We start from the raw sequence: 27,351 nt of genomic DNA on the forward strand, positions 1-27,351 counted from the left end.
TTGGGGTCTTCCGCCTTTGTGCCTCAAACCTCTGATAGTGTCAAGGATCTCGCCTTTTTGTCGCGTATGTGTTCAGATAGAACTGGACAGTTGGATCTCTGCTGTACTGAACCACTGAGACACGGTCTTTGTTGTCATCCACGCTGAGTGTCTCTACTACTCTTTGGACAAAGTCTCGCATAGCTGGGAATCCAGTTCTAGTACCATCAGATCCATCCAACAAGAACACAACATCCCTTCCTGGTAGCTGTCTCTCCACTAGGGAACATAAAATATGAGACATATTTAGATTCATGTGCCAAATGTGAAAGTCAGATGACAAAAGCTAGCCTCAATGTTTACAACTTGCTCTATTAATGCTGGCAATACTGTTTTGTCAAAGTGGTACAGGCTGACCTCAACTCAGTAAAATAGTTTAATACAGTTCAATCTGTGTCCTACCATGATCGTGGATTGTAAAAATCGGTCACTTTCTTACCAGTTACTGTTGGTGTCATGGGCGTGGCCCTCACTAGCACCTTGCTCATTACAGTGGAGAGCTGTTCTTGGACACTGGGGAGGTCAGTGAACTCAGACACTGATAGAGCGTAACTAGGGTCATATGATATCTTCTGCAGCTCTCTACTATCAGAGTTCCTTGTTCCAATGCCAATCACAAAGACGCCCTGCTGTTTGAGAGTAGAGGCTGGGGTATCTACATTGTCAAAAGACCTTCCACCATTTAGCAGGATCAACATCTGTGGAACACCTTGCAGGCGCCTACTCCCGGAGGAGTTTGTAAAGACGTTGTCCCTGACGTATTGGAGGGCTGCCCGGTGTTGAGGGGTCTGCCTCCTCTGTGTCTCAGCCCTCTGACCGAATCCAAAATATCATCTGGTGTTTTGTATGTTTTCAGATCAAAGTGGACCTCTACATCTCTGCTGTACTGGACCACAGAGACTCGGTCTTTGTTTTCTCCCACATTGAGTTTCTCCACCACTCTCTCAACAAAATCACGAATGGCAGGGAAGCCATTCCTTGTGCCATCAGAACCATCCAGAAGGAATACGATATCCTTTTTGGCAGTGTCAACTGAGAAAAGACAGGAAGACATCAAATAAAAACCTTTGCAGAACAACTCTGGTGCACTACTTATCAAGTGGTGGGCTACTTTTTGAAATCACCTAGCACTGCCTACTTCAATTGTAAACAGTAGGAAAGCACACCACCGCCACCACCTCTCTTTCAATGCACACCTGGCGCTAAACATGTATCACACTTCATTTCTTTGCCTCAGCTTAGGTGAAACTAGTCACGTAGCCTTTCAGGCCAGCAAGACGCCATGCTTGTTAACATACCAAATACAGTTGGTGATTCTGGGGTGACGTCAATAACCACAGCCTCCACGGAGGACTGAAGTTGCTGTTGGACACTGGGAAGGTCAGTGAATTCAGACACAGATAGAGCATAACTGGGATCGTGGGATATCTTCTGCAGTTCGCTGCTGTCAGAGCTCCTGGTTCCAATTGCAAAGGTCAAGACACCCAGCTGTTTGAGAGCAGAGGCTGGTGCGTCAACACTGTCAGAAGACCTTCCACCACTTAGCAATATTAGGACCTGTGGAACGCCTTCCACGCGCCTGCTTCCGGCAGAGGCCGTGAAGACATTATCCCTCAAGTACTGGAGAGCTGCTCCAGTGTTGAGGGTCTTCCGCCTTTGTGCCTCAAACCTCTGATAGTGTCAAGGATCTCGCCTTTTTGTCGCGTATGTGTTCAGATAGAACTGGACAGTTGGATCTCTGCTGTACTGAACCACTGAGACACGGTCTTTGTTGTCATCCACGCTGAGTGTCTCTACTACTCTTTGGACAAAGTCTCGCATAGCTGGGAATCCAGTTCTAGTACCATCAGATCCATCCAACAAGAACACAACATCCCTTCCTGGTAGCTGTCTCTCCACTAAGGAACATAAAATATGAGACATATTTAGATTCATGTGTCAAATGTGAAAGTCAGATGACAAAAGCTAGCCTCAATGTTTACAACTTGCTCTATTAATGCTGACAAACGTGTTTTATCAAAGTGGTACAGGCTGACCGCAACTCAGTAAAATAGTTTAATACAGTTCAATCTGTGTCCTACCATGATCGTGGATTGTAAAAATCGGTCACTTTTTTACCAGTTACTGTTGGTGTCATGGGTTTTCATTTTGGATTCAAACAATAGAAAATAAACTTTTCAAAAAGCATTCATCAATACACAATAGTCCACATTTTACTGCTTTTTTGTCTGAACAAGAATTTCTGCTTGCCTGACAAATTTTCACAATCAAGATTGTGTTTTCTATTGTAATACTGAAGCATTGAACAATAACTTTAGGTTTAATTTTCATTGCAGTGACCATTCCTTTTTAGATACTATCTGTGCCTACACCAGCCACCATTAGCCAGTATGACCCTAATATTATAAGAAAGTCAGAGCCCCTACAGTTAACAATATTAGATTTTATCCAACAAGTATAAATTTAATGAGTTATTTATATTGAATAATTATGTATTCAATTTGAAAACAATCCATTTTCATCTATTTACAAAATGATTGTGATTTTGAAAGTGCTGCTAAATGTGTACTTTTATCATTATTTTTAACTCTTTCTCTCTTTAACTCTTTCTGCCTTTCTAACATTTGCTATCTGCTTTTCCTTTTACCATTTAATTTCTTAGATACTTAAAGGTTATTTTTCTTAAAGGATAATTTTATAGTTCATTAGTGAAGTAAAACACCATATAAATCAAACAATTGTCAAATCATACATCAGCCTAAATGTTGCCTGTTGGCCAGTATAACTTCCCTGAAATGCTACCCTGTCAGTTGGAGCTTCTGCAATTTAAATTTTTGTGTGTGGCACAATGGCTGCTTTAATTTAAGGGTTAAGTTAGTACATGAGATGTTTCTTGTCTAATTGTAGATCAAATTAAACTGTCAAAAAGAAAATGAGAGGCAAAGAAATTTGGAGATGAAATATCTTAGAAAGGTGCATTTAAAATGTAGAAACAAAAAGTAAACTCTAGATGTAATTTCAAAAATCAAGATCATTCTACAAATCCATTAGAAATATATGTATTCATAATTTTGATCATTATTGTAAGACAGAATAATTAAAATATAATTTTTATTGGCTTATTTAAGGATAACTGTATTCTTTTCTTATTGTTTAGAATTGCAATTAGAAATACATTTTATTTAAATGTATCAATTAAGTAATCAATCATAAGTAACAGAAAAAATACATCATTTTTCACTCTAAATACCATATATTCTTGTTCCTGTTTGCAAAGACTGTTCTTTTCGGTTTGTCTAAAAATGTTTCATGTCCCCATTATTACAGATTTTAGCACTGTCCTGGTGTTGGCAACGGAATCAGACAAAAGCAGTCTGGTGAAACCTATTGTGGCATAGTTATGCATTCTTGTGTGGCAATTATGGGTAAATACTAACCTAGTTGGCTCTGACTGCTGACATTCAGCAGCTCTGTCTTCGTCATCCTAGTCAGTGTTCCTGATGTAGGTAGGCTGCCTGCAGTACTGTCAGCAGCACCCTGAACTTCTGATTTCTATTTAATTTTCTCAGCAGCTTTGACTCTGAGATTAATGTATATAATTTTCTGTTGTTGTAGAAGCTAAAATTAGCTAGACTAGCTGTTCAACTAGTACAACAGCAGAGCTAATGTGAGAATATTGGACTCGCCTGCTGTTTTTAGACTATTGTGTACTGTAATGGAACATGAAATGCTGCTTCTGCACATTTGTCAGGCAAGGAGAAATGTTTGCTTTATCTCACACAGATATTACTGAGTCAAGGCAAAGTGTAATCCACACTCACTTTCTGTTAGAGGTGGGACGGTCAGTGCCTATACTGCCAATACTAAGTCTTGTTTTGAGTATTGATACTAGAAAAAAACAGAGCATGCGCTCTTTGCTTTTCTGCTGCTGTTGTGTGCATCTGCACAGTGGTCACCTCATAAGTTCAGAGAATTCGCATTAAACATTTGTTTTTTACATTTACAAATGGTTCTGTGTTTAATTAGGTTTAACAAAGGATAGTAAAAAGAGATGATTAATGTTGGGCAAATCATTTGGCCGTATTGGTCTCTGTATCAATATAGGTGATTCTGGCCCTGGTATCGCCCACCCCTACTCTGCGTATCAGTAACCGACACAAATAATATCTAATAGTGAGTGTTAGTGTGGATCCATGCATTGAGATAATGTTGAAAATGGCAAATGGCTTCCTTAACATGTATTAGAAAGAACTGTGTACTTGAGTATAAACTGAATCATGCAGTGTACAGTATATATGCAATTATTCTTACCAATTACTTCTGTTTTTGAAATTTCATTTTTGAAATTTTCTTCTGTAATTGCAGCAACAACTTGCTCTTGTATACTTGGAAGTTCAGCCATTTCAGAAACTGATAAAGTATAACTTGGAGCATTTGAGATCTTCTCCATTTCCTTGTGGTCAGAGTTTTTTGTTCCAATGGCTAATATTGTGACACTACTTTCTTTTAGAGAAGCAACAGGCAAATCCACACTGTCACTTGATGGTCCACTACTTAAAACAACAAGAATTTGTGGCACATTTGCAGTGTATCTGCTCCCTGTGGCAGTTGTGAATACATTTTCTTTAACATATTTTAGAGCTGCACCCGTTTTGAGAGGTCTTCCACCTTTGTGTGAGAGCCTACTGACAGCTGTTAAGACATCTTCCTTCCTCATGAATGAATTCAAAAAGAAATTGGCTAGTGCCACATTGCTGAACTGAATCACAGCAACTCTGTCTTTATTTGGTCCAATGTTAAGCCTTTCTATTATTTTGAACAGGAAATCTTGAATGGCTGAAAATCCATTTCTGGTATTATCAGATCCATCCAAAAGAAAAACTATGTCTCTTCCTTTTTCATCACGTTGCTCTGTTAACAAAAATAGATATTATTTTTATGATGTTAATCACAATAATCATAAATATATTCACAGCTAAAGTTTATTTATTTAAATAATGATTCAAATAAACTAAATTCTTACCTGCTTTAGTTTCCTCCTCAACTCCCATTTGAGTAAGATGACTCATCAAACTTTGTTGAATACGAGGGAGATTTGCAAAGTCAGGGACTGAGTAAGCATAATTTGTGTCAGAGGAAATTACTTGCATCTCAGCTGAATTTGACATTCTTGATCCAATTGTAAATGTGACAACCCCTGCAGCCTTGAGCATACTAGCTGGACCTCGTGGAGAATCTCTAGATCTTCCACCAGCCAATATGACAAGTATCTGCTTGGCACCTTCATGACGTCGACCTCCAGCATTTGAAACTAAGACATGATCCCTCACAAACTGCAGTGCTGCTCCAATATACTGCGGCCTTCCGCCTTTTGGTTTTAGGCTTGCAATGTGCTTAAGAACATCATCTCTTGTGTTGTAAGTATTCAGATTGAAATTGAGTTCAGCATTGTTGCTATACTGTACAACAGCGACTTTATCTTTTCCTTGGTCCAAGTCAAAGATGTCAACCATTTTTGCAACAAATTCACGTATAGCAGAGAATCTACTCCTGACATCATCAGATCCATCAATGAGAAAGACAATATCTCTATTCGAACTGGAGCTTGAACCTAGAAAAGTCCACAGTCATGTAAATTGTGTTAGTTAGCAATTCAACAGAAATCTGATTACTGTTCAAGTAACTGAAATATGTGCAGTTTACAGGGTGTGACTATATTTATTATTAGATGTATCTATTACTTAACGATTTATTAAAGATAAAGTAAAATTAATTCATTAATATTTGTTTTCACTCACCTACACCAGGGATGACAGTGACTTTGTGAGATGCAATGACTGAGAGCAACTGTTCTCTCACAAGAGGAAAGTCAGAAATCTCCTTGATAAAATATTCTGCTCTAGGATTATGTGCTAATTGCTCCATCTCCAACCTATCTGCATTATTCACTCCAATACTGAAAAGGACAATTCCAGCATTTTTCAGTCTGTCCACTGGACCTAAGACATCATCTTCTGACTTTCTCCCACTTATGATGATCAATATCTGTGGGACTCCCTGCTGGGCTCTGCTTCCAGATGAAACAGTGAACACATTGCTCTTTACATAATCAAGGGCTACACCAGTGTTCACGGTGAACCCTCCTTTCAGTTTTACATTGCTCAGATGACTCAAGACATCATTTTTCAGTGAGTATGTGTTCAGGAGAAAATCAGTTGTGGGCTCTGTGCTGTATTGAATCAAAGCAACTTGTACTTTGCTTGGCCCAATTTCTATTTGCTTGACAAACTCTCTGACAAAATCCAAAATTTGTCTTTCACTTGCTCGCATATCATCAGATCCATCAAGGAGAAAAACAATATCAGCACTCTGGTGTTCTAATTCTGCATTTGTGGCAGTGCCTGAAATGGATACAAACAAACGGTAACACTTCATTCGAAGGGGTGTGCATAAGACTGGCACCGTCATAACTATGACATGATACGTGTCATGAACATGAAGGAGTCTTCACGAACTTTTATGACTGTTTTCATTAAGTGTTATTCTGTCAGTTGTCACTTGTAATGCAAAGTTGACATTGTTTGAGATGTCTTTATTATGACAACTTGACATTAATCAAGAAAACATAGCCTGTTAATGTCTTTGTTATGACAACATAACCTGTCATAAACATGCCAAAGCTGGCTTAATTATCAAACTTAAAGAAACTATTTAGCTTTATGTGTTAACATTACATTATACTGTGGTTGGTTTTGACATTGGTTGCCATGAGACCATTATAATTGTGTCATGAATAATTCCCTTGACCTCATGTAAAGTGAAACCTTTTGGACTTGTCATAAAGATGTTAAATGTTATAAGCCAGTTTGACGACAGAGTATAGTACCGATGTGATTTAAGGAGTTTCCTGATGGACTTTATTTGTTGATAAAGTAACATTAGTAACATTGGTGGTGGTTGAGGTGAGTTCCCCCCTTTACTGTGAAGCACGTTGGGTATCAATATAAAGCACTAACATTATATAAATGTAACTAATCCATTATTATTATTATAACCACTAACTGCTGCTAACTGTAACTGCAACTGCTGCTATTAGCTAGGTTAGCCATTTAGTCCAGCCCTCCTATTAACTGACTCAGCCCTGGGGGGCCAGGAGCCATACCCGGCAAGAAAACCACCTCGGTACTGTATTTCCTGTCAAACTGTACACCGTCGGTCTCAGAGGTTGTGTTCGCCCCGGCCCATCCATGTTCACTGGAATCAAGACGCTGACACTAGCTGCATAGCAGGGGGACGCACATTCAGTGATTGGCAAAACGCCAATCAATATCCGCGACAAGTCCCTCCCTAGCTTCCTGTTTTTACAGGAAACACGTAAATATGCAGAATCAAATAGCACTAGCCGTTTTGCTCCCCCGGCTGGGACCAAGACCGAACCTAACACAACCTCTGCGACCGACAGTGATAGTTTGACAGGGAATACAGTACCAAAGTGGTTTTCTAGCTGGGTTTGCTTCCTGGGATCCCTGGGTTGAGTCAGCTAATAGCACGGCTGGCTGCACAGGTCTAACCAAGCTAACTAGCTAACGGCAGCTAACAGTCACAATTAGCAGCAGTTAGTGGTTATAATAATAGTAATAGTACTGGATTACATTTATATAACGTTAGCATTTTATCTTGATACCCAAAGTGCTTCACAGTGAAGGGGGGAACTCACCTCAACCACCACCAATGTGGTTAGGTTAGCTAATGTTACTTTAGCAACCAGTAAAGCTATCTGTCCATTAGGAAACTATTTCACCTTGGTACTATTCTCTGTCATCGAACTGGCCTTATAATATTACTGACATGTTTATGACAATTCCAAAAGTTTCCACTTCACATGAGGTCAAGGGAATTATTCATGACACAATTATAATGGTCTCATGACAGCCAATGTCAAAACCAACCGCGTATGACATTATAATGTAATGTCAACACATACAGCTAAATAGTTTCTTTAAGTTTGATAATTAGGCCTGCTGTGGCATGTTTATGATAGGTTATGTTTTCTTGGTAAATGTCAAGTTGTCATAACAAAGACATCTTAAACAATGTCAACTTTGCATTACAAGTGACCTAATTGACTGAATGACACACCCCTTCAGATAAAGTGTTACCCAAACAAACATTTTAAAAAACCAACATCTTTGCTGTTAACAGAAACATTTTCAATATACCCATGGTACATAATTATACCATGTCCATGTAGAAGATACTACTACTTCTTACCAATAACTGTTGGAAATTCAGCTGTTTTTTGTGCACCCCTCAATGTGGCTTCCACAGAAGGATGTATGCTTTGCAGATTGTTAAAATCTGTGACATGAAAATAATGTGCTGGCGTGAACGAGATGGTTTGCATTTCCAATGTATCAGCATTCTTTGTTCCAACACTAAAAGTCTTTATTCCATTTTCTTTGAGTGACTGTGCTGGTCCTCTGACGTCATCCCCTGATCTCCCACCGCTAAATACATACAGATATTGAGGAACTGATTCTGCATGTCTACCTCCAACTGAAGCAGCAAAGACATTGTCTCTGACAAACTCAAGTGCTTTGCCAATGTTGAGAGGTCTTCCCAACTTGTGCCTCATTGTTCCAATGGAATTGAGCACATCATTCTTGGATGAATAGGAATTCAAGTAGAAATTGACTGTGGCATCACGGCTGTATTGAACAACAGCTACTTGGTCTCTGTTCTCACCTAGATTTAAACTTTCAACAATTTTTTCAACAAAGCCTCGTATCTCTTCAAAGCCATTTCGTGAGTCATATGATCCATCAATAAGAAATACTACATCATGTTTCTTAGAATCTGCAACAAAGACAAAACACGTAGAAACAAAGGCAATGTGATTTTCTGTAGGTAACAGGTTAGCAGCTACAGTGACAGTCCCCTATGATTTAGTCATGGGCCTAAATAGAAGTCATCTCAGTTTATTTTGACCCCATCCCCCTCTTCTCTTTATATTATTTATTTAGTTAAAAGGTAAAAACATTACATCTTACCAAAACCCTTTGTGGGAGCAGTTTGCTCTACATGGTGGGAAGCCTCTCTTAACAATGAAAACACATCTTGCTTAGCAGTAGGAAGCTCCTCATAATCATTAATAGAGAGCGCATAATTGGGTTCATGAGATATTGTCTGTAGCTCTAGGGTGTCAGCATCAGTTGTTCCAATTGCAATTGAAATAACACCAATCTCTTTAAGCATTCTGACTGGGGTTCTGATGTCATCTCCAGATCTTCCACCACTCAGTAGTATGAGTATCTGTGGAACTCCCTCAAGGAGTCTACTTCCTGAGTCAGAAGTATATACATGGTCCATCACATACTGGAGAGCCGCTCCAATGTTGTGAGGATGACCTCCTTTGTGACTTAGGCCTCTTACTGCATCAAGAACATCATCCTCTGTTGAGTAATGTCTCAAGTTAAAGTTAATCTCTGCTGTGTTGCTGTACTGGATCACAGCCACGCGATCTTTGTTTGCATCAATGTTTAGGTCCACCACTATTCTCTGCACAAAGTCTTTAATATCTGTGAATCTTCGCTGAGAATCATCAGAACCATCAAGCAAAAAAACAATGTCTCTTCTGTTGGGATCTGTAATCACACAGGCATTTAAATTGGTGAACAACAGTGATGAAATATGTGATTAAAAGTGTTTTGTTCCTGCAAATGTTCAGTAACCCCATGTGCACAACTTGCTCTGATATTTTAGTGGACCATTTTTGTTGACGCAATCCTGGAACAGAGCTCTTTGCTTGACAGAATGGGACGGAACTCCCAAAACAACATGGAGGAAAGCATAGAACAGTTATCATGTCCAAAATGCAAACATGCTGCGTTCCTGACAACTTGGAACTCTAAAATTTCTGACCTCCTACAAGAAAAGGTACAATGGAACGCCACTTAAAGTTGGAGTTCCTACTTGTGAAGTCGGGGCAAACCCATCTATCACGACTTCATGAAGAATCAGTTGTCTGATGTCACACAAAAATGGCAGCACCCATGGAAGCGCACATTAGGCTACGTTTCAATAAATAGGGGAGTGGGGTGGGATGTATTTGTATACTACAGTATTGTATTAGGCTAGTGAATGGAATATTAAGATACATTTCCAAGTATAAAAGTGCCGTAAAATAATATGTAGGCCTATAATGGCGTTTGTTCATGCATCGTTTCCTCCTCTGATCCGTTTATATATGCAAGGAGGCTGTACTGCTGAGAGCTCAATTGTGTGTACACTTGCCAAAGAAACATCAGTTTGTCATGGTCAGCCATGTTTTTTGTTTATGTTTGACGCCGTGCACCTGGAACGCTTGGAGGTCAGAAGTCGGAAATTTTAACTGGGAAATTCCAACCTCAGTCTTTGACTGGAATGCAGCATCAGCTTGGTTGTCATGATTAGTGAAATGGGCCAGCAATGGAGGAAATGTGTTTAAAAAATGGCATGTTACATTTTAATCATCATTAAATCACAAGTGTAATAAATCACAACCACAATAAAAAAATTTGATGTGGAAAAAGTCTGAATTGTTTTTTTTTTGTCTGAATAAAGCCAAAATATTTTGTTCATATAAATATTTTGTCCGTCATCCACTTCCTACTTGAGGTTGTACTGACGCAGAGTTTTAAAACGTCCGACGTATTCACGATCTAATGGCCAGCGGATCCAAAACGGAACTATTCTGTTGCTGTCCATCATTCATCCTCAGTTGGAATGAATGACGTGAAGTTGTGCACGTGGCGTACAACATGAAGTCATTACGGTCATTACAGTCTTACCATATGATACTGGTTTGATAGCAGGGGTTTCACTGTTCTTGATCGCAGAAAATATTTGTTGTTCAATGCCTGACAGATCACTGGAGTCTGCTGCAAAGAAAGCATGACTGGCTTCCTGTGAAATAGACTGAATCTCAAGGATATCTGCATTCCTTGTTCCCACCACAAATATCATCACACCAATTTCTTTCAAGTTTTCTAAGGCATTTCTGACATCATCACTGGACCGTCCGGCAGTTAAGAGAACCAAAATCTGAGGGACACCCTGTTGGTACCTACTTCCAGAAGAGGCTATAAAAACATTGTCCTTGATGTACTGGAGGGCTGCACCAGTATTGCGGGGTCTGCCTCCTTTATGCCTCAGAATTCGCACATTGCCGGCAACATTCTGCTGTGTTTTATATGTGTTCAGAAAAAATTCAACAGAAGGTTCTCTGCTGTACTGCACCACAGAAACATGATCTTTGTTCTCATCCACATTGAGTTTCTCCACCATTCTCTCAACAAAGTCAAGCATTGCCTTAAAGTCATTTTGCATTTCATCCGAGGAATCCAGTAAAAATACAATGTCACAGTGAATGGATTCAGTTTGATCTGCAGAAACTTTGACAGACACAAGGATGATGCTCAGTTAAAGTTATACATGAAGTTGTCAAATAATGAAATATTGATTATGACTACAATAAATAGATAGATAGATAGATAGATAGATAGATAGATAGATAGATAGATAGATAGATAGATAGATAGATAGATAGATAGATAGATAGATAGATAGATAGATAGATAGATAGATAGATAGATAGATAGTCTTACCTAGACCATTCTGCGATTTTAGTCTTGGCTGCTGTCGAGGCACCCTTTTCACAAATGACACAAGTTGTTGATGGATGCTCCCAATATCATCAAACCGAAGCACGGAGAAAGCATAAGAAGGATTATGTGCAATCATTTGGTGCTCGAGTATGTCTGCATTTCTTGTACCTACACAGAATGAAACAACTTTGTCCTGTTTTAGAGCTGCAGCGGCACTTGCAACATCATCTTGAGATCTTCCCCCACTCAACAGAATCAGTATCTGAGGGACACCTTCTTGATGCCGACTCCCAGACGATTCAGCAAAAGCACTATTCCTTGCATAGTCAAGAGCTGCCCCAGTGTTGAGGGGTCTGCCTCCTTTATGGTTCAACAGCTGGACAGCAGCAAGAACATCTTGTTTTTCTGTGTAGGTGTTCAAACTGAAATGTGTCTGTGAATCTCTGCTATACTGGACCACAGAAACACGGTCTTTGTTCTCACCAATACTGAGTGTTTCTATCACTCTTTGGACAAAACTTTTCATTGCTGGGAAGCCACTCCGTGTGTCATCTGACCCATCCAATAGAAACACTATGTCTCTTTGAGAGGACTCTTCTAATTCAACTAGAAAATAATAGGAAAACCTTGTTTAAGAATCAGACATATAACACATAAGCTAAAATATATTGTGGTGCAATCATTACACATTGGATGGTTGGTAAAGCCATCAGGAGCTGGTTATCAAAGTTCATACTTATTACAGCAATAAAAAAGGTGTTAGATGTCAGAGCATTTAAGAAAACTGGTAGATGAAGAAATTATCGAGAAACTTGGAAATAACTACAAGGGGTATATTCCTCTTTCACAAATGAAAGATGGAGAAAGCTGATTTTAATATTCTTTCTCTCTAAATATTCAGTCAATGATGTGATTATCATTGGCTCAAGGAAGAGCTTAAGAATAGAAAGTAAGGACATTTGATGATTTGGGGCTGTCAAGAACAGACTCTCCAGGGTACAAGAAGAAAAAGGATGAGAGCCAAACAAGAAACAGCATAACCAGGAAGATGCCTTCTCACCAGTGGAGACAGTTTGAGAAACATTCTACAGAAGATGATGCAGTTTCATTGCAATTCAAACTATTAAAGACCAAATGTGCTAAAACATAAGTAGGAGTCAGTTTGATTCTACAAATCAATGACACTTCTTACCTACAACAGTGAGAGGCTCAATTTGTATTTCTGCCTGGACAAATGCAGCTATCTCTGGCTGAATGGACAAAAGTTCACCAAAGACAGGAAGGTTGAAAATAAATCTGGAGGAGAAGGAAATTTTTTGAAGCTCCTCCTGTTTAGTGTTTTTCATTCCAATGGCAAAAGACAGAACACCGATTTGTTTTAGGTTCAACGCAGCTCCTGAAACATCATCATTGGATTTGCCACCAGTCAGTAAAAATAGAATCTGAGGGACTCCCTCCAGGCGTCTACTCCCAGATGAAGCTGTGAAAACATGGTCTCGCACAAACTGTAGAGCAGCTCCAGTGTTCCGAGGTCTTCCTCCTTTATGACGAAGACTTCTTACAGCATAGATGATAGCCTTTTTGGATCTGTGAGTTTTTAAGTTAAAGTAAACTGTGGTGTCATCACTATACTGTACAACGGCCACTCGAACCTTATCTTCTTCAATGTCCAGCTCTTCTACCATTCTTCTTATGAACTCTCGAATAGCTGGTAGTCCATTTCTGGAGTCATCCGACCCATCAAGGAGAAACACTATGTCCCTCTTATTGCTCCCTGTGTCAACAAGGTGATACATGGATAGAAAGAGAATTCACGAACTGCACGTTCAAGACTTTTCTACGCTCATGCATATTTATCAGCATGAGCAAGTTAGAAGCTCAGAGGAATAAACTGAGCATGGAAAGACAGATGAGCTATTGCTCTGAAAGTGTTATTTCAAGCAGAACTGCTAAAGAACCATCTTTTTATCAAACAGATGTATAAAAATATTTGTCGACTTCTTCTTCAAAGCAACATTGAAGTGGAAAATTGGAAAGAGGTATAAAAGAAGGTTACATTCTTGAAAGCCTAAGAAATACAGAACAGTTGTTTTTTTCAAACATAATAGATGTTCTAGCGAGGGTAATCACAAATGTCATACAACAGAAATGTGCCAAAACTATTTTTAATCATTTATCACCTTATCATCAATCATTGGACTCAGACAAATAATGTAATACTGTACTCCGGTTTTTGGCATGTATTCAAATGTGGAATTCTTACCTACTAAATCAGAAATTCCAGTCATAGTTTCCTCAGTGTCTTTGTTTATGTTCAGTGTAGCAACAAGTTGTGATTGGATTGAGGGCAACTTGAAGAAATCAGTGACCTTGTATGTGAAACCAGGTTTGAAGGCAATCATTTCCAACTCTGAAAGATTCGCATCTCCAACTCCAACCCCCACTGACATAATTTCATGCTCTTTAAGAGCAAAAGCTGGGCTTCTCACATCATCAGTGGATGGTTTAGCACTTAGAAGAATTAAAATCTGGGGCACTCCTTCTAGTCTTCTACTGCCCATGGAGGACGTGAAGACACTGTGCCTCACAAACTGAAGAGCTCCCCCGATATTAAGGCGCCTCCCACTCTTGTGCCTTAAATGATCTATCGCATTTATAATGTCATTTTTTTCCTTATGAGAATTCAGATAAAAGTTGACCTCAGGGTTATCAGCAAACTGAACCACAGACACTCTGTCTTGGCTCTCACTGACAGAGAGGCTCTCCACTATGCTCTTAACAAAGAGTTTTATCTCTGAGAATCCATTTCTTGTGTTATCAGAGCCATCCAGTAGGAACACAATATCCCTTTTTTCAGCATTGCTTTGTACTAAGACACAACAAATAATATTCAGTTATCCTGATAAAGCACCAAAAACATTAGTAGAAGTGTTGTTTGTCTTACAGCAAGTTTAACACGCCAATAAGAAAAGAGATTTTACTTACCTTGCTGTAGGACTACGGCCAGATCTTCCTTTGTAAGAGTCACATAGTTATTGAGCCTTTGTGGTATGGTACTAAGCTCACTGAATTCCTTCACATTGTAGGCAAATGAAGGGTTGTGTGAAATGGCTTCAATCTGCTTTGGGTCTGCATCCTTGACACCAACACCAAACGGTACGACTCCCTCTGTCTTCAGCGCACCAGCAGGCTCCTTCACATTATCCCTGGACCTGCCTCCAGTCAAAACAATCAGAAACTGAGGGACATTTTGCGCAGCCCGACTACCATGCCTTTCAGACAAGATGGTGTCCTTCATGAATCTTAGAGCAGATCCTGTGTTTAGACTACGTCCACCAGCCGGTGTCATTGTGTTGACAGCTCTTATCACTTCATCTTTGGTTTGATAAGTGTTAAGGTAGAAACTTGGAGTTGGCCTCTCGCTGTGTTGAACCACTGAAATTCGTACCCTGTCAATCCCAATGTCAAGTGGTTCAATTACTTTAATGATAAAATCCTGGATGTAGGCAAAATCTGCTCGAACATTTTCTGTGCCATCAATGAGGAAGGCAACATCCCTTTCAGCTCCAGGGACGACAACTGAGGGAAAACACACACACACACACACACACACAAATTATTGTACCAGGGAAACTGTGATATATGTCACATTTATTTCATTAATAGGAACAGAGAAATACAAATCTCACCAGATTCATCAGGGAATGTCACATCTGTATGGCCAACCACTGTTATCAACTTTGGCATTATTAGTTCAGCCATAGCTGGTAAATTAGAGAAGCTTGTTTCATGGTAAGCCAAATCTGGAACAAAGGCAACTGTTTTCAGTAGGTTGTCATCTGCTTGTCCAGAACTGACTGTGAAGGTCAAAACACCAGCCAGAGCCATTTTATCAGCTACACTTTTAACCTCATCCTGGGCTGGGCCACCTGTGATCAGAACCAACACCTGCTGGACTCCCTGCCTCCTGCGTGACCCAGCTGATGGCTGGAACATGTTGGCAAGGGCATAATTCATGGCAGCTCCTGTATTCAAAACTGAGCCTCCAGTCAGCCTGAGTTGAGAGATTGCATTCACAACATCTTGCCTGCTGCGGTAGCTGTTCAGATAGAATTCAATTTTTGGATGGTCAGCAAACTGAAGGAGACCAATCTGGACCCTGTCAGGACGCACATCCAACTGGTTGACCACGTTGATAATGAAGTCTCTCACATATGGTAAATTACTGCTGCCAATGTAGTTTGAACCATCCACAAGGAAGACAATGTCTCGGACCACTTTTTGAGTCTGCACTGTGGTTATCTCGACCACTAAGGAAAAGCACAAACACAAAAAAAAATCCTCTGTGAAATACCATGTACACATACTTTTAGGCTCTAGAAGATGTAACACTGTAAGTGACACATTAAAAGGTCAAATGATGCCCATTGAAACTGTTATCTATAAGTGCTATGAAGTTGATTCTTTGCTTTGGGCACAGACAGTTACCCCTCACTGCAAGCTGAAAGCCAGAGAGGAGCTACACGTGGCACACGTCAGGGCGGGGCTACACATTTAGCACCATCCACACCCCAAAAAGTTATAAATTGTCTCTCAGCAATGAAAAAGAGGCAATAATCTCTGAGATGCTAAAGGTATAGGAAGTAGATTTGTAACTTAATGTGTTTCCTGTTGTATGTTGCTAGTCATCAGTCATTTAGATTATTTTTTCAAACATTTTTTACTTAGTTCTATTAAGAATGCATACAACTAAGTTAACTGAAACTAGCCGGCAGCTAAACTAGCGCTATTTAGCTACAACAGGGACATGTATAAGTTATCCTGACACAGGTAGTTTGGGTTGCTGTGTATTTTTTAACTTCATGTAGACCAAATATAACATGTATATTAATGTAAATTTAAAAAATACATAACATCTGTTACATACTATATATCTGTTGAAGCTATAGCACTATCTTACCTGTATCATAAGCTGAGTCATAATTACTACAGCTGCTTGAGGGCTTTGTCACTTGAATGTAAACATATATAGGCATTTGGACTGTCCTTGATTTTTTTTATTACAAGGTGCATTGCTTTCTCTTCATGGCTCTACACAGAAACACAAACAGTACCTGTGTCAGGATAACTTTGATACATGTCTCTGTTGTAGTTAAATAACGCTTGTTTAGCTAGCTTTAGTTGACAAAGTTTTTTGTATTCTCAATAAAACTAAGTTGCTGATTGAGTAAAAACAACATTAGACTTCAAGTTACAAATTTACTGCCTATAGCCATCAGCATCTCGGAGATTATTGCCATTTTTTCATTTCTGAGAGACAAACTTTTGGGTGGTGGGCGGTGCTAACAATTAGCCCCTCCCCATGTGAACAATGAATAGCCCTACCCACGACTTCCAGCTTGCAGTGAGGGTCTTTTCCTTGCAGATGGGTGACAAATTAAAAAAACAACATGAGGTATCTTAGTAAAGTGTTGGTCCAGCACAAGCCAGCAAGCACAAGCCAGAAGTTGAGTCATGAACAACCGACCCCACAGTGCACTGGATGTGTGCTGGCTCAGACAAACTGCAGTAAGAGCCTGCAGCTCTTTATCTACCCAGCTCAATATGCTTTTTTCTTCTTTAACCATTCCTCCCTGGAATATTTATTCCCTGATCAACTGACCAAACTGTGCTAACTATGTCCTCATCTTGTTAGGTAAGTACATTTTTATTGGAAAATACCACAGATAACAAAGTTCCACAAATCTTGATGACAAATACACTGTATTTCTTTAAAATGCTTCACAATAAAAGTCTCCCAGTGGTACGCTGTTGGAAAGCATTTAATGTAAAGCAGCAGAAAATTTACACAGCTTAAAGAAATAAAATCAGTAAACAGAGGCTGATATCTGTCATTTAAAAGTACAAATGGGAACAAAAGTGAAACTAAACTCTCTCCATTCACCAGCACAACTACATGTGTTGAGCCAATCAGTTTAGCACAAGGTACTGTTTTGGTTGAGGGAGGAGACCATAATGGCGGACGCAGTGGAAACCCATGTACAGTAATCATGGCTCTGATAAGCATAGCAGAACTGCAGCAGGCTATACCAAGCCCATAGAAATAGGCCGCATTCAGACCGACTTTAGCCCTGTGTGAGAAAACGCAGTCCAATCATTGATACGAATAGAGCCAGTCTGGCGACACACTGGACTTGAGAAAAAAGAACATATGTGTGACATATGAAGTGTGCATTCCTGCTGTAGTACTTTGTACGGTGAACAACGTATTTCTACTGTTTATCTCGTTGTCATTGCATCGAAAGATAAAATAATTCCCACCGTCACAACATTCCAGAGTTGCAAAATCCACTGCTGTGCAGTGTTTTGGCAACTGTTACTTACGGCTTGATTCCACCGATCCTCTTTATACCCCACCAGAAGCTTTCCAGAAGCTGAGCATTTTGCCTGCCTGCTTTGTTGACTTGCTCAGAATGTGCTGATTTGTTAATTTTTCCTTGTTTTTTGTGCTTCTACCATGGGTAAGTAGGCTACATAGACTGAATTGACTGAATGCTCTATGCCATTCTTCTGTCTGACTGCCTGCCCGGCTCAATCTGCTCTGTGCAGCTTGACGCAGGTTCCATCAAAAATAGACTAGGTGCAAATTTTAAGCTGAGCAGAGCAGAGAGCTACTTCTGGGATGCTTCTGAAACACGTTGCGGCATGTCTGGTGGAATCACAAGCATTGTCTAGAGTGGCCGTGATGCAGCCATGCCCAGTGGAATCAAGCAGTTAAACTGGACTTCCTTGATTGTATTTCATGTCTCTTTCATGTTTAATGGGGCACCATTCTTCCAAAAGACATTTCCTCTTTTGTTGGTTTGATGATAGTGGCGGAAAGCACTGTCTTTTCAGATGGTAAGCGACACTCTGCCTGCATACTTGCTTGGATCTGCCTCTCGTTTAAAATGTATTACTAGGCGCCTCAATCGCTCCCTGTCTGAAAAGTCCTCAACCCGTTGGTCCAAAATTTCCCATAAGTGTTGAGATCTGCTCAGCAATTTTATACGTCACAGAGCATGTAGGAATTGAATGGCTTAATTTTACCATGCAGCACACTTTTTCAGAAGAAGCTGCATATGTCGTTTTTTCACCTATTTATTCATAGTTTTCTTTTAATTTGTCACTCATCTGTATATTTCCATTTCATCAAAGACCAGTTCATTCATTAATTGAATTACACTTGAAATGTATTGAATGTGTGTAGAAAAGAAAGCAATACCTGGCTCAGTCGGTTGTTCGGTCATCACCACCACCCCAGCTAGAGTTGAGAGCGCATCACTAATTTCCCTTGAGCTGCGGGCCAGTCCACGGAAGTCCCTCATCATGAACACAACACTGTCAGCAAAGGCAATCTGTTTCAGCTCCTGCTCATCAGCAGCCCTGGAGCCTGCAGCTAGAGTCAATACGCCCATTCGCTGAAGGGCCTTAGCAGGTTCTTCGACACTGTCACTGGACTTTTTACTGGTCATCAGCAGTAAAAGCTGGGGTACCCCCTGTTCAATACGACTGCCCTTCTCTGGTCGCAGCATATTCGTCCGGACAAAGTCCAAGGCTGCTCCAATGTTGATTGCCTGTCCAGGTCTTGGTTTGAAACCGCCCAAAGAAGCAATTACTGCCTCCCTGGATCCATGGGAGTTGAGATCCATCTCAAGTCGAGGGATATTGCTGAACTGGGCCACACCCACTTGAACTTCATCTGGACCAATTGGCATCCTTTCGACAAACTTCCTGATGAATTCGCGCACGGAGTTGATGACCAGTGAACCCATTGTACTGTCGACAAGGAAAATGATGTCTCGTTTTCCGACTACTGAGACTGAAAAGAAAAGAAAAAACATTAATATGAGAATAAAAGCTGATTTTGAGAAATGTTATAATAATAAACTACTGAAGACTAACAAAGCCAACCAAGGCAATTCTATAATTAGATTTATATTTTATATTTATGTTAGACTATTTGGGATATGTCTTATATTGACATACTAAACAAAACAGGGACTCTTTATAAATGTTTTATCTTAAAGATGTACTCTCATAAGGCATGAAATACGATTTGCAATCAAAATAAATAGTATTAAGAGTAAGAGTATTTTTTAATTAATGTTTTGACAGCTGCATGGACAAGACATGTGGTAGACGATATCAATTACGCTTAGAATATGAATAGAAATGCTCAATAACATGAATGGTTAATCAACAAAATTTTAAATAAAAATACATACTATAAGTGACACTGGACTGTTTGTATACTGAATGTATTTGTTCTCAGCAATGATTGTTGGAACTTTCTCTTTCACAAAGTTTGACAAACAAAAAAAAACTACAGTGAAAAGTATACTACGCACATCTTGTAGTCACATAAAATTATTTACTTGAACAAAACACTACAAACATGTAACTACAAAATACTTTAAACTGTATCAAGGAATATTTTTGGGCATACATGATATGATATGGGCACAACCCATTCTGCAATTCTGTGCAGCTTTTCAGATCAGTGACTTGGGTCTGGAGTCTGTAGGGTAAGTCACTCACAGACTCCCCATAAAAAAAATGTGGACAGCATGTCCCATCACCCAAGCTCACACCAGCCAGTTGTACTCAACCTGCCAGCATGAAAATGGTGGAGAGCCAGAATTAACAAGTGGAAGATTAAAAGAGTCAAACATCTAGCAAGGCAAACAGACCCAGATATTTTGACAAGTAGTAAAACATGACTGCAATGGGATGCCCCGTTGCTATGTTTCTGTTGGATGTGTAAGTACTGTTGGACAAGTATTTGACAACATGTTCATCATAACAACTTGCAAGAAGACATTATAGTGCATGTATAATATGTATAAGCTTGTAGCTGTTAACTTGTTTTGATGGCCTTTTGCCATATAGCCATTAAAAATAACTTAATGCAGCTTCAATTAATGCCACAAAAAAGGGCCACATGGTGTACCAGAGATGTTCCCTTATGATATCATGTATTATTAATACAAATTTGTACTAATATTTGTGCAAATAAACTAAACTAATACTAATTTGTGATACTATTTTCATTGTTTGCACTAGCTGAGATGATGTCCCACCACTGTTGAAAATATGCTGTATAATATAAACCAGGTTCTGAAGGGCATAGTAAGGTAGCAAAGCCTCTTTCATTGTAATTTTCTTAGTAAAATATCTGTTCTTATCTACCATTAGGCTGTTTACCTTTACAATGGTTTCATAGAACTTTGTGGATCTATAAATTTGCAAATTCCAAGTGCAGAACAATAACAAGAGTTAGTACTTCTAACCTTTCCTGTGTTATTGCCACCTCTGTTAAAAGCCCTTATTACAATTGAGAATAAAGCAATTTCAGGTTTAGCACAAGCATATCTTACCTTGCACTCTATATTACATTCATTATGAGCTCTTTGGGCTTTTAATTTTTTTAAGTCCCCTCAACCACTATTCCCCGCCAACATTTACAGAGAAGTTACATACCTTCTGTGAACTCATTCTGAACTATAATGGTGCGCTGGACCACCCCGTTAATGTATGGGAGAAGCTGGTCACCCATGCTTGCCACTGCTCTGAAATCAGGGGCTGACAGGACAAAACTATTATCTGTAGCAACTGCTTCCAGATCTGCAGTGGCAGTGTCAGCAATCGCCAGGCCAAATGTGATAACGCCAGCCCTCTTAAGGGCCCGGTCACCAGCACCAGTATCATCAGTGGATGGCGCAGCACTGATAACCACCAACATCTGGGGCACACCCTCGTCTGCCCTGCCCCCAGCTGTTTGGCTCAAAAGGCTCTCGGCCACTTCCTCCAAGGCAGCCCCCAGGTTAGATTCGTCGCCCCCTGAGTAGGCGAGGCCCTTCACAGCTTCCAGGACTGATGATTTGCTGTCATAGCTATTTAGATAGAACTTTATCTCTGGGTTGGCGTTGTACAGGGCCAAGGCCACCCGAACAGTGTCCCTGCCCACATCAAGGCGCTCAATCATTCTCAAAACCAAATCACGCACAAAGGGGAAGTTTGTTGCTCCAACGTTCTGTGATCCATCAATTAAGAGTACTAGGTCAGCTGAATCTTGCGCTTTAAGGAGAGAGAGAGAAAACAAAACAAAATGGAACTTGTGAAAGCGTTAACATAGTGAGACATAGACAAAGAATCCAATCAAGGAACTCGTGCTTGCATATCATTGCATGTGTCAAGTGACATTCAAAGTGAACAAATCAATAACAACATTGCAAAACACATCATACTGCATGTAGGCTGAACCAAGGAGATTTCCTAAAGTGATGTCATTTGTTGTTGTTTTTTCCCTAAATGTAGTTTAGCACTCTTTAGTGAAGTTTGTAAACTATAGTGTGATTTTTCCCTATCATAGAATGGTTATTTGGATTGGATATGGATTACAGTGACATAAGGGTGACTGATGAAGTACTGTACAGTAGTGTTGTAGTCAGTATGAATATCGACCACTGATTATTTAGCTAATACTCTACGTCTTGTACGGCCAACAATAACAGCTTAATGAGGCCAAAATGCATATTTAAATTCTAGAAAAACAGTTTTCCAACATCAGGGGAAGATTAGAACTCTGCCACAATGTAAAGCAAGAAAAAATTGTAATAAATAGCCAGAAATGTTTAATGTGACATTTCTTCTAAAGTTTTTGAGCTTTAATATGGGAAAAGTTGGAAAGTATTTTAATTGTTAAATTATTAGAATTATTTATAATAATTAATATTATATAATATAATACTATGACTACAAGTCAATAATTAAGCAGTTTTATCATTAAACATTTTACAAAGTTCCTTATTAAATGTGTGTGATATGTCCCTTGTATAAGCTCCACTGAGTTCAGCCATCCCATGCAGACTCTTGTTACGGACCTTAGATAAAGTGACCAGTCATGATCCTGTGGCCTATCCTTGGTGCCTACAAGTTTACAGTACTTGAGAACATATTGCATGTAATTCCATGTAAAATGACTACACATTTGTTTATTAGTAATGTTTCCATTCATTTTAATTTGAATCATATGTACTGGCAAAGGTAATGTCTTCTTTGGACACTTGCCTTTTTATGTATGTAGTTTCGTAGGAATGTTTTTTCTCATTCCAGTAACTCATTGTAACATATTGTACATAATTTATGGAAATCTACATATAAAACATTCTCAAAGTACTTCTGCAGGTCAAGGATGAGTCCAAGGTTCATCACTGTTTCAAATACAGAATATTGCACATATTTTACAGATAGACATTGTGACTGATAAAGACAAACATACAAAGTGCAAGACACAAAAGCAGTGGTGCGTGGTTAGCTCTTGTTAAAAGCTCATTGTTTGATTTTGAGATGTGATGTTTTAAAGGGTAAGGCATCCTCGAGTCCATGTTCTTTTCCAAAGGTTTTCTGAAGGAATGTCAGTCTGAGGTGTCACTATATGGATTTTATTCTGTTGCTGTCTGTATATGTGTCCTCTCACCTACAGCTGTCTAATACAAACAGGCATCATCTGAGGTTATGGGTGTATGCCAACACAGTACTTAAATCACTGCCAATTTTAAAGGCACCTGGAACAGAATGTTTACATCGCTTATATAGCTTTCTCTCAATCCACACTCATTGTATCTATTCTGGCTTTGCACCAGCATATATAGTATCTGTGCCATTTCACATGCAGATCTTGTTGTGATTTTTAAAGCATTAGGAGCATATTAAATGTGGTAAGACAAAACAAGTGATGTTAATTTTGCAGGTGGATAGTGAAAGGTTATTGTGGTTAAAAATACTTGACTGTGTTAATAATAAAATCCAGTCACAACCATATGCAGCAGCTTTTTCCTGCACATGTAGACACATTAGTATGGTAGTGACACTGGTCCCATTTCATTACCTGTCCCTCCTCCAGCCACAGGGGCCTCGTTTGCCACTGGAGCCCCCCCTGACTGGGTCACTGCTCTGCAAAGCCCCACTACTAAATCTTGGATTATATCCCGCAAGTTCAGGAAAGAGTCTACATTGAAAACATGAGTGTCATGGGGCTGGCTAGCCATCTCCCTGAGCTCCGAGTCCACTGCATCCTGAACTCCAACTGCAAACACCTCCACGCCAGCCAGCCACAGCACCTGAGCTGGCTTGGCCACATCATCCTGGGAGCGCCCGTCTGTTAGCACCACCACCACCTGGGCCACTCCTTCAACAGCACGGCTGCCCGAAGCAGTGGTCAAGTGTGTACGAATCAGGAAATCCAGGCCCAGGCCAGTTCGGGTGCCACCACCACGGTAAGACATAGCCTTGATGTGTGCCAGGACTCCCTGTGTTGTTGGGTAGCTGTTGAGCTGGAACTCAGTTTCAGGCCTGTTACTGTACTGCACAAGGGCAAATTTAAACTTGTCCCCTCCAACCTGGTGCAGTGCTTGTGTCAAGCTGTACAGAAATTGTCTGATATGCTCAAAGTTCTCCTCTCCCATACTCCAGGATGAATCCACTAGAAAGTATATATCAGCTGCCAACCCTTGTGCACAATCTTCAAAAGAGAGTGTTTGGAGGACAGAAGTGAAGACCAGTGAGAAGATGCTTTGTGTTTGGTTCCAAAATATAGTTTTGGTGCCAAACACTAATGCTGTTGCACAATACAACTGAAATGTTTAGGAAATTATAAGTTTGACAGCATCATTCTGTTGATCAAAAGCATCAGACTGGATTTGGTACTCTCCTTTGGTAACACTCCTTAGGCCTCTATTCTATTTTTTGTATTATTTTTTTGTTGAGATACGCAGTTTGAATTCAGATTTTTTTTAAATTAAATTAAATTAAATAAAAAAAAGAAAATTATCCATTTTACCAACAATGAACAATGTGTAATTACTTTATCTACATTGTGATTTGTTTTTGTTAGAATGTGATAAGCACTTTTATAAATCCCACTTTTCTTTGCAATATATGAACAGGTGTAGATTGTGCAGATGTAGATTATATGAATTTAGTTCAACTTACCTTCCTGAGCATCAAGATTTTGGAGGAGTCCTGCAAACAGGACGCCCAGGAGGGCACATAGCGGTAACAACCGATGCCTCTTCATCTTCTATTACCTAAACAGCAAAGGGGACACCTGTGAAACCAGAAACAAACATGGTATAAATATGAACCAGAAAGCACATACAGCAGCCCTATCCTAATACCACAAGGCCTGTCCTATACTTTAGACTTCAAATGAGTCGACTGAAAAAGATTAAGTGGGCGAATGTTAATTGAAATAAAATGTTATGATGTTATTTTTACTTTGTGTCTATACAGTATACATTTTACATGAACATGCTCCAGTACAAACTAGGCCTGCTTTAAGGTTTTTAATATCCTATTTTCACATACAGCTTGTATTTCTGGAGTGGTTTGGTGAACAAGTTTGACTTGTAGGGATATCCTATTGGAAATGTTTTTGCACTCCCTATTTTTGCTGCACTGCTTTTCTAAATATAACACACAGGATTGCATAAGCTTGTTTCATTGGACAAGAGTGCAACATTTAATCTTTGACACACCACACAAGAGAAAAAACATGCCTCATGTCAGCCTTTTTTGATTGTGTGCAAGAATATGAGATATCCCACTGTTACTACTGCTGAAGAATTTTTCATTTTTCACATTAACATCTGCTTAAGCCTTAAAACCGGCATGGTATCTGTCATTAAAGGCTGCTATGTTTTAATTAAAAAAAATAAAATTGAATCGCCAGCACTTTTCTGACCTTTTGGTTTTGGCTTGTAAGTGAGGGAGCTGTAGCATGTGTTGGTGTATCAGTAGCAGACCTGAAGCACACAGTGAGAATGATCAAAACCACCTGTTAAAACTACCAGCCAATGTGCTTTAGTAATTAACTCTGCTTGGCAAGAACTGAATTTTCCAACTCACAAAATAATGTGTTCTTAAGAGGGGTGTTGGACTGGAAAGTCCGGTTTCACAGCAGGGGTGTGTGTATTTTCTATTTAGTCAGATTTTCCCCCATTGTTATCTTGAGTAATGTCACAGGAAATGAAAGGAAGGTCACACGTGGCTCACTACTGACCTTATAAATTTAGCTCATGAATAAAGTGTGCATGCATGTGCAGTAAGTGTGTGAGGTTGAGAGGAGAAAAAGGGGATATGCTGTTATTTATTTAGCCTATAGTACTGGAAATATTTCAAACATTAAATCTAATCCTAACTCAAATATGATCAAATATTGTATGTAACCGCTGTTGTGTCACCCAAAGTCACATTTTCTCCAAGCAGGTTACAAACACAATTGTTCATCAATCTTTTGCTATCAATAAATAATTCCTGAAACACACACACACACACACACGACTAAAATGAAGTCATATCCCAGTGAGAGCCTAAAATGTCACCACCAAGATTTCCTCATTATGAAATCACTTCTGACAAAGATAGATTTACTGTACAGATACAAACACACACACAATGGTACTTTTATACTTGTGAGGACTCTCTTTGGCACTATCCATTTCCTAGCCTATATCCCTAAACTTAACCATCACAGCTACATGGCAAACCCCTTTGAGAAGTGAGGATTGCCTTTACTTTCCTCACTCTCTAGGTCACTAAAACTCACAATGGACCTCACAAAGATAGACGGCCAAGAGCGCACACACACATAACCTATTCGATTTCAGACCACCCTGACGAGATCATATGGGTGAAATATGATGAAAGACACAAGAGCAGCCAGAGCAGGAGCGCAAGAGCAATTGCATTTTAACACACTGAAGCAAACTTAAAGCTGCAAAACTCTGACCTGAGAAAAACAAATGCCACACAAATTAACCCAAACTTCCATCTGTGACCTGGCAGACTCACCACTCTGCAATTAGGAAGGATTTTCACACAAGCATATAAAGACTTATCTATAACAAAAAAGGGATCTTGAAAAATAAAATGGCCTGAGATGGCACAACATGGCTCATGGCCAATGACCAATGACGTCTTAACCATTAGACTAATGATGGGGGAGTGAAGGTAGACAGCTCTGGCTGCTGGCAGACACGCAATAAAAGCTCAGCACTAAGGGCGGCTGTAAGAAACGTGGAATTTGGGTAATTAGCACTTTACTGCATATCTGCTTTATTGGGAATAAAAGATTATCACTTTTTATAGCATGTGCAAGAAGTTTGCATATTCCAGTGCCAAAAAATGTATACAAAGTTGTGTTTTCTTTATCCATTGTGCATTTATGATGATTGAGGATGGTATCATGGATACTGAGGCACAACTGTGACAACACTGAAAATTACTAATGCCCCCTAGTGGAAAACACAGGTATAACACTTTATAACAGATCCTGATTTTCGAGAAACAAGTAGCACATATAACTTATGTACTGTTTAACTGTCTTTTATCATGAGTCATGAGGCTTATGTAATGTAGAAAAGGTGCCAATGTCTTTGTGTGCAGGAAGATTTGACTTGGGAGGCTGCAAAATTTTTGAAATTTCTGTCCCTCCTATTTTGTGCTTTCGCTGATTAACCCCAACAATTACTTTCAGTGGGGTTGAATAAGAGCCCGTACTGCACCAGTTTTACCTGCCTGTGGGTGTTTGTGTTTGTGACCACCTATGGTAAGCTGTGGGGGC

At 39.5% G+C, this 27,351-nt stretch overlaps 3 protein-coding genes across 3 annotated transcripts; all 3 read right to left on the reverse strand.

Moving 5' to 3' along the window:
• Nucleotides 1-44: 44 nt before the first annotated feature.
• Nucleotides 45-1,716, reverse strand: LOC122885914 (collagen alpha-3(VI) chain-like; the record flags this gene model as incomplete). The annotated part of the gene is made up of 3 exons (XM_044217687.1): nt 45-258; nt 479-1,071; nt 1,338-1,716. Coding segments are annotated over 2 exons (720 nt in total), but the record flags the coding sequence as incomplete, so codon positions are not given.
• Nucleotides 1,689-24,193, reverse strand: LOC122885916 (collagen alpha-3(VI) chain-like). Its single transcript, XM_044217690.1, has 6 exons — nt 23,617-24,193; nt 21,207-21,803; nt 18,949-19,545; nt 15,374-15,994; nt 14,670-15,263; nt 1,689-1,937 (listed from the first exon to the last, which is right to left on the reverse strand). The coding sequence occupies exons 1-6, from the start codon at nt 24,191-24,193 to the stop codon at nt 1,720-1,722; spliced, it is 3,204 nt and encodes a 1,067-aa protein (XP_044073625.1). The 3' UTR covers nt 1,689-1,719.
• Nucleotides 8,786-13,725, reverse strand: LOC122885036 (collagen alpha-3(VI) chain-like). Its single transcript, XM_044215632.1, has 4 exons — nt 12,877-13,725; nt 11,685-12,290; nt 10,869-11,471; nt 8,786-9,683 (listed from the first exon to the last, which is right to left on the reverse strand). Exons 1-4 carry the CDS (start codon nt 13,478-13,480, stop codon nt 9,079-9,081), a joined length of 2,418 nt encoding a protein of 805 aa, XP_044071567.1. The 5' UTR covers nt 13,481-13,725; the 3' UTR covers nt 8,786-9,078.
• Nucleotides 24,194-27,351: the final 3,158 nt, after the last annotated feature.

Source organism: Siniperca chuatsi, linkage group LG12 (genome assembly GCF_020085105.1).
Source record: "Siniperca chuatsi isolate FFG_IHB_CAS linkage group LG12, ASM2008510v1, whole genome shotgun sequence".
NCBI classification, from domain to species: Eukaryota; Metazoa; Chordata; class Actinopteri; order Centrarchiformes; family Sinipercidae; genus Siniperca; species Siniperca chuatsi.

What these genes read in the sequence shown, in the direction of transcription:
- LOC122885036 (XM_044215632.1), bottom strand. Translation starts at nt 13,480, where the DNA reads ATGTATCACCTTGTTGACACAGGGAGCAATAAGAGGGACATAGTGTTT. An exon ending in AAAATCGCAGAATGGTCTAG is followed by an intron (nt 11,472 to 11,684) that starts GTAAGACTATCT and finishes TGTCTGTCAAAG; the next exon opens with TTTCTGCAGATCAAACTGAA. An exon ending in TATCAAACCAGTATCATATG is followed by an intron (nt 9,684 to 10,868) that starts GTAAGACTGTAA and finishes GTGTGATTACAG; the next exon opens with ATCCCAACAGAAGAGACATT.
- LOC122885916 (XM_044217690.1), bottom strand. Translation starts at nt 24,193, where the DNA reads ATGGGAGAGGAGAACTTTGAGCATATCAGACAATTTCTGTACAGCTTG. An exon ending in TCAGAATGAGTTCACAGAAG is followed by an intron (nt 19,546 to 21,206) that starts GTATGTAACTTC and finishes TTTTCTTTTCAG; the next exon opens with TCTCAGTAGTCGGAAAACGA. An exon ending in CGAACAACCGACTGAGCCAG is followed by an intron (nt 15,995 to 18,948) that starts GTATTGCTTTCT and finishes GCTTTTCCTTAG; the next exon opens with TGGTCGAGATAACCACAGTG.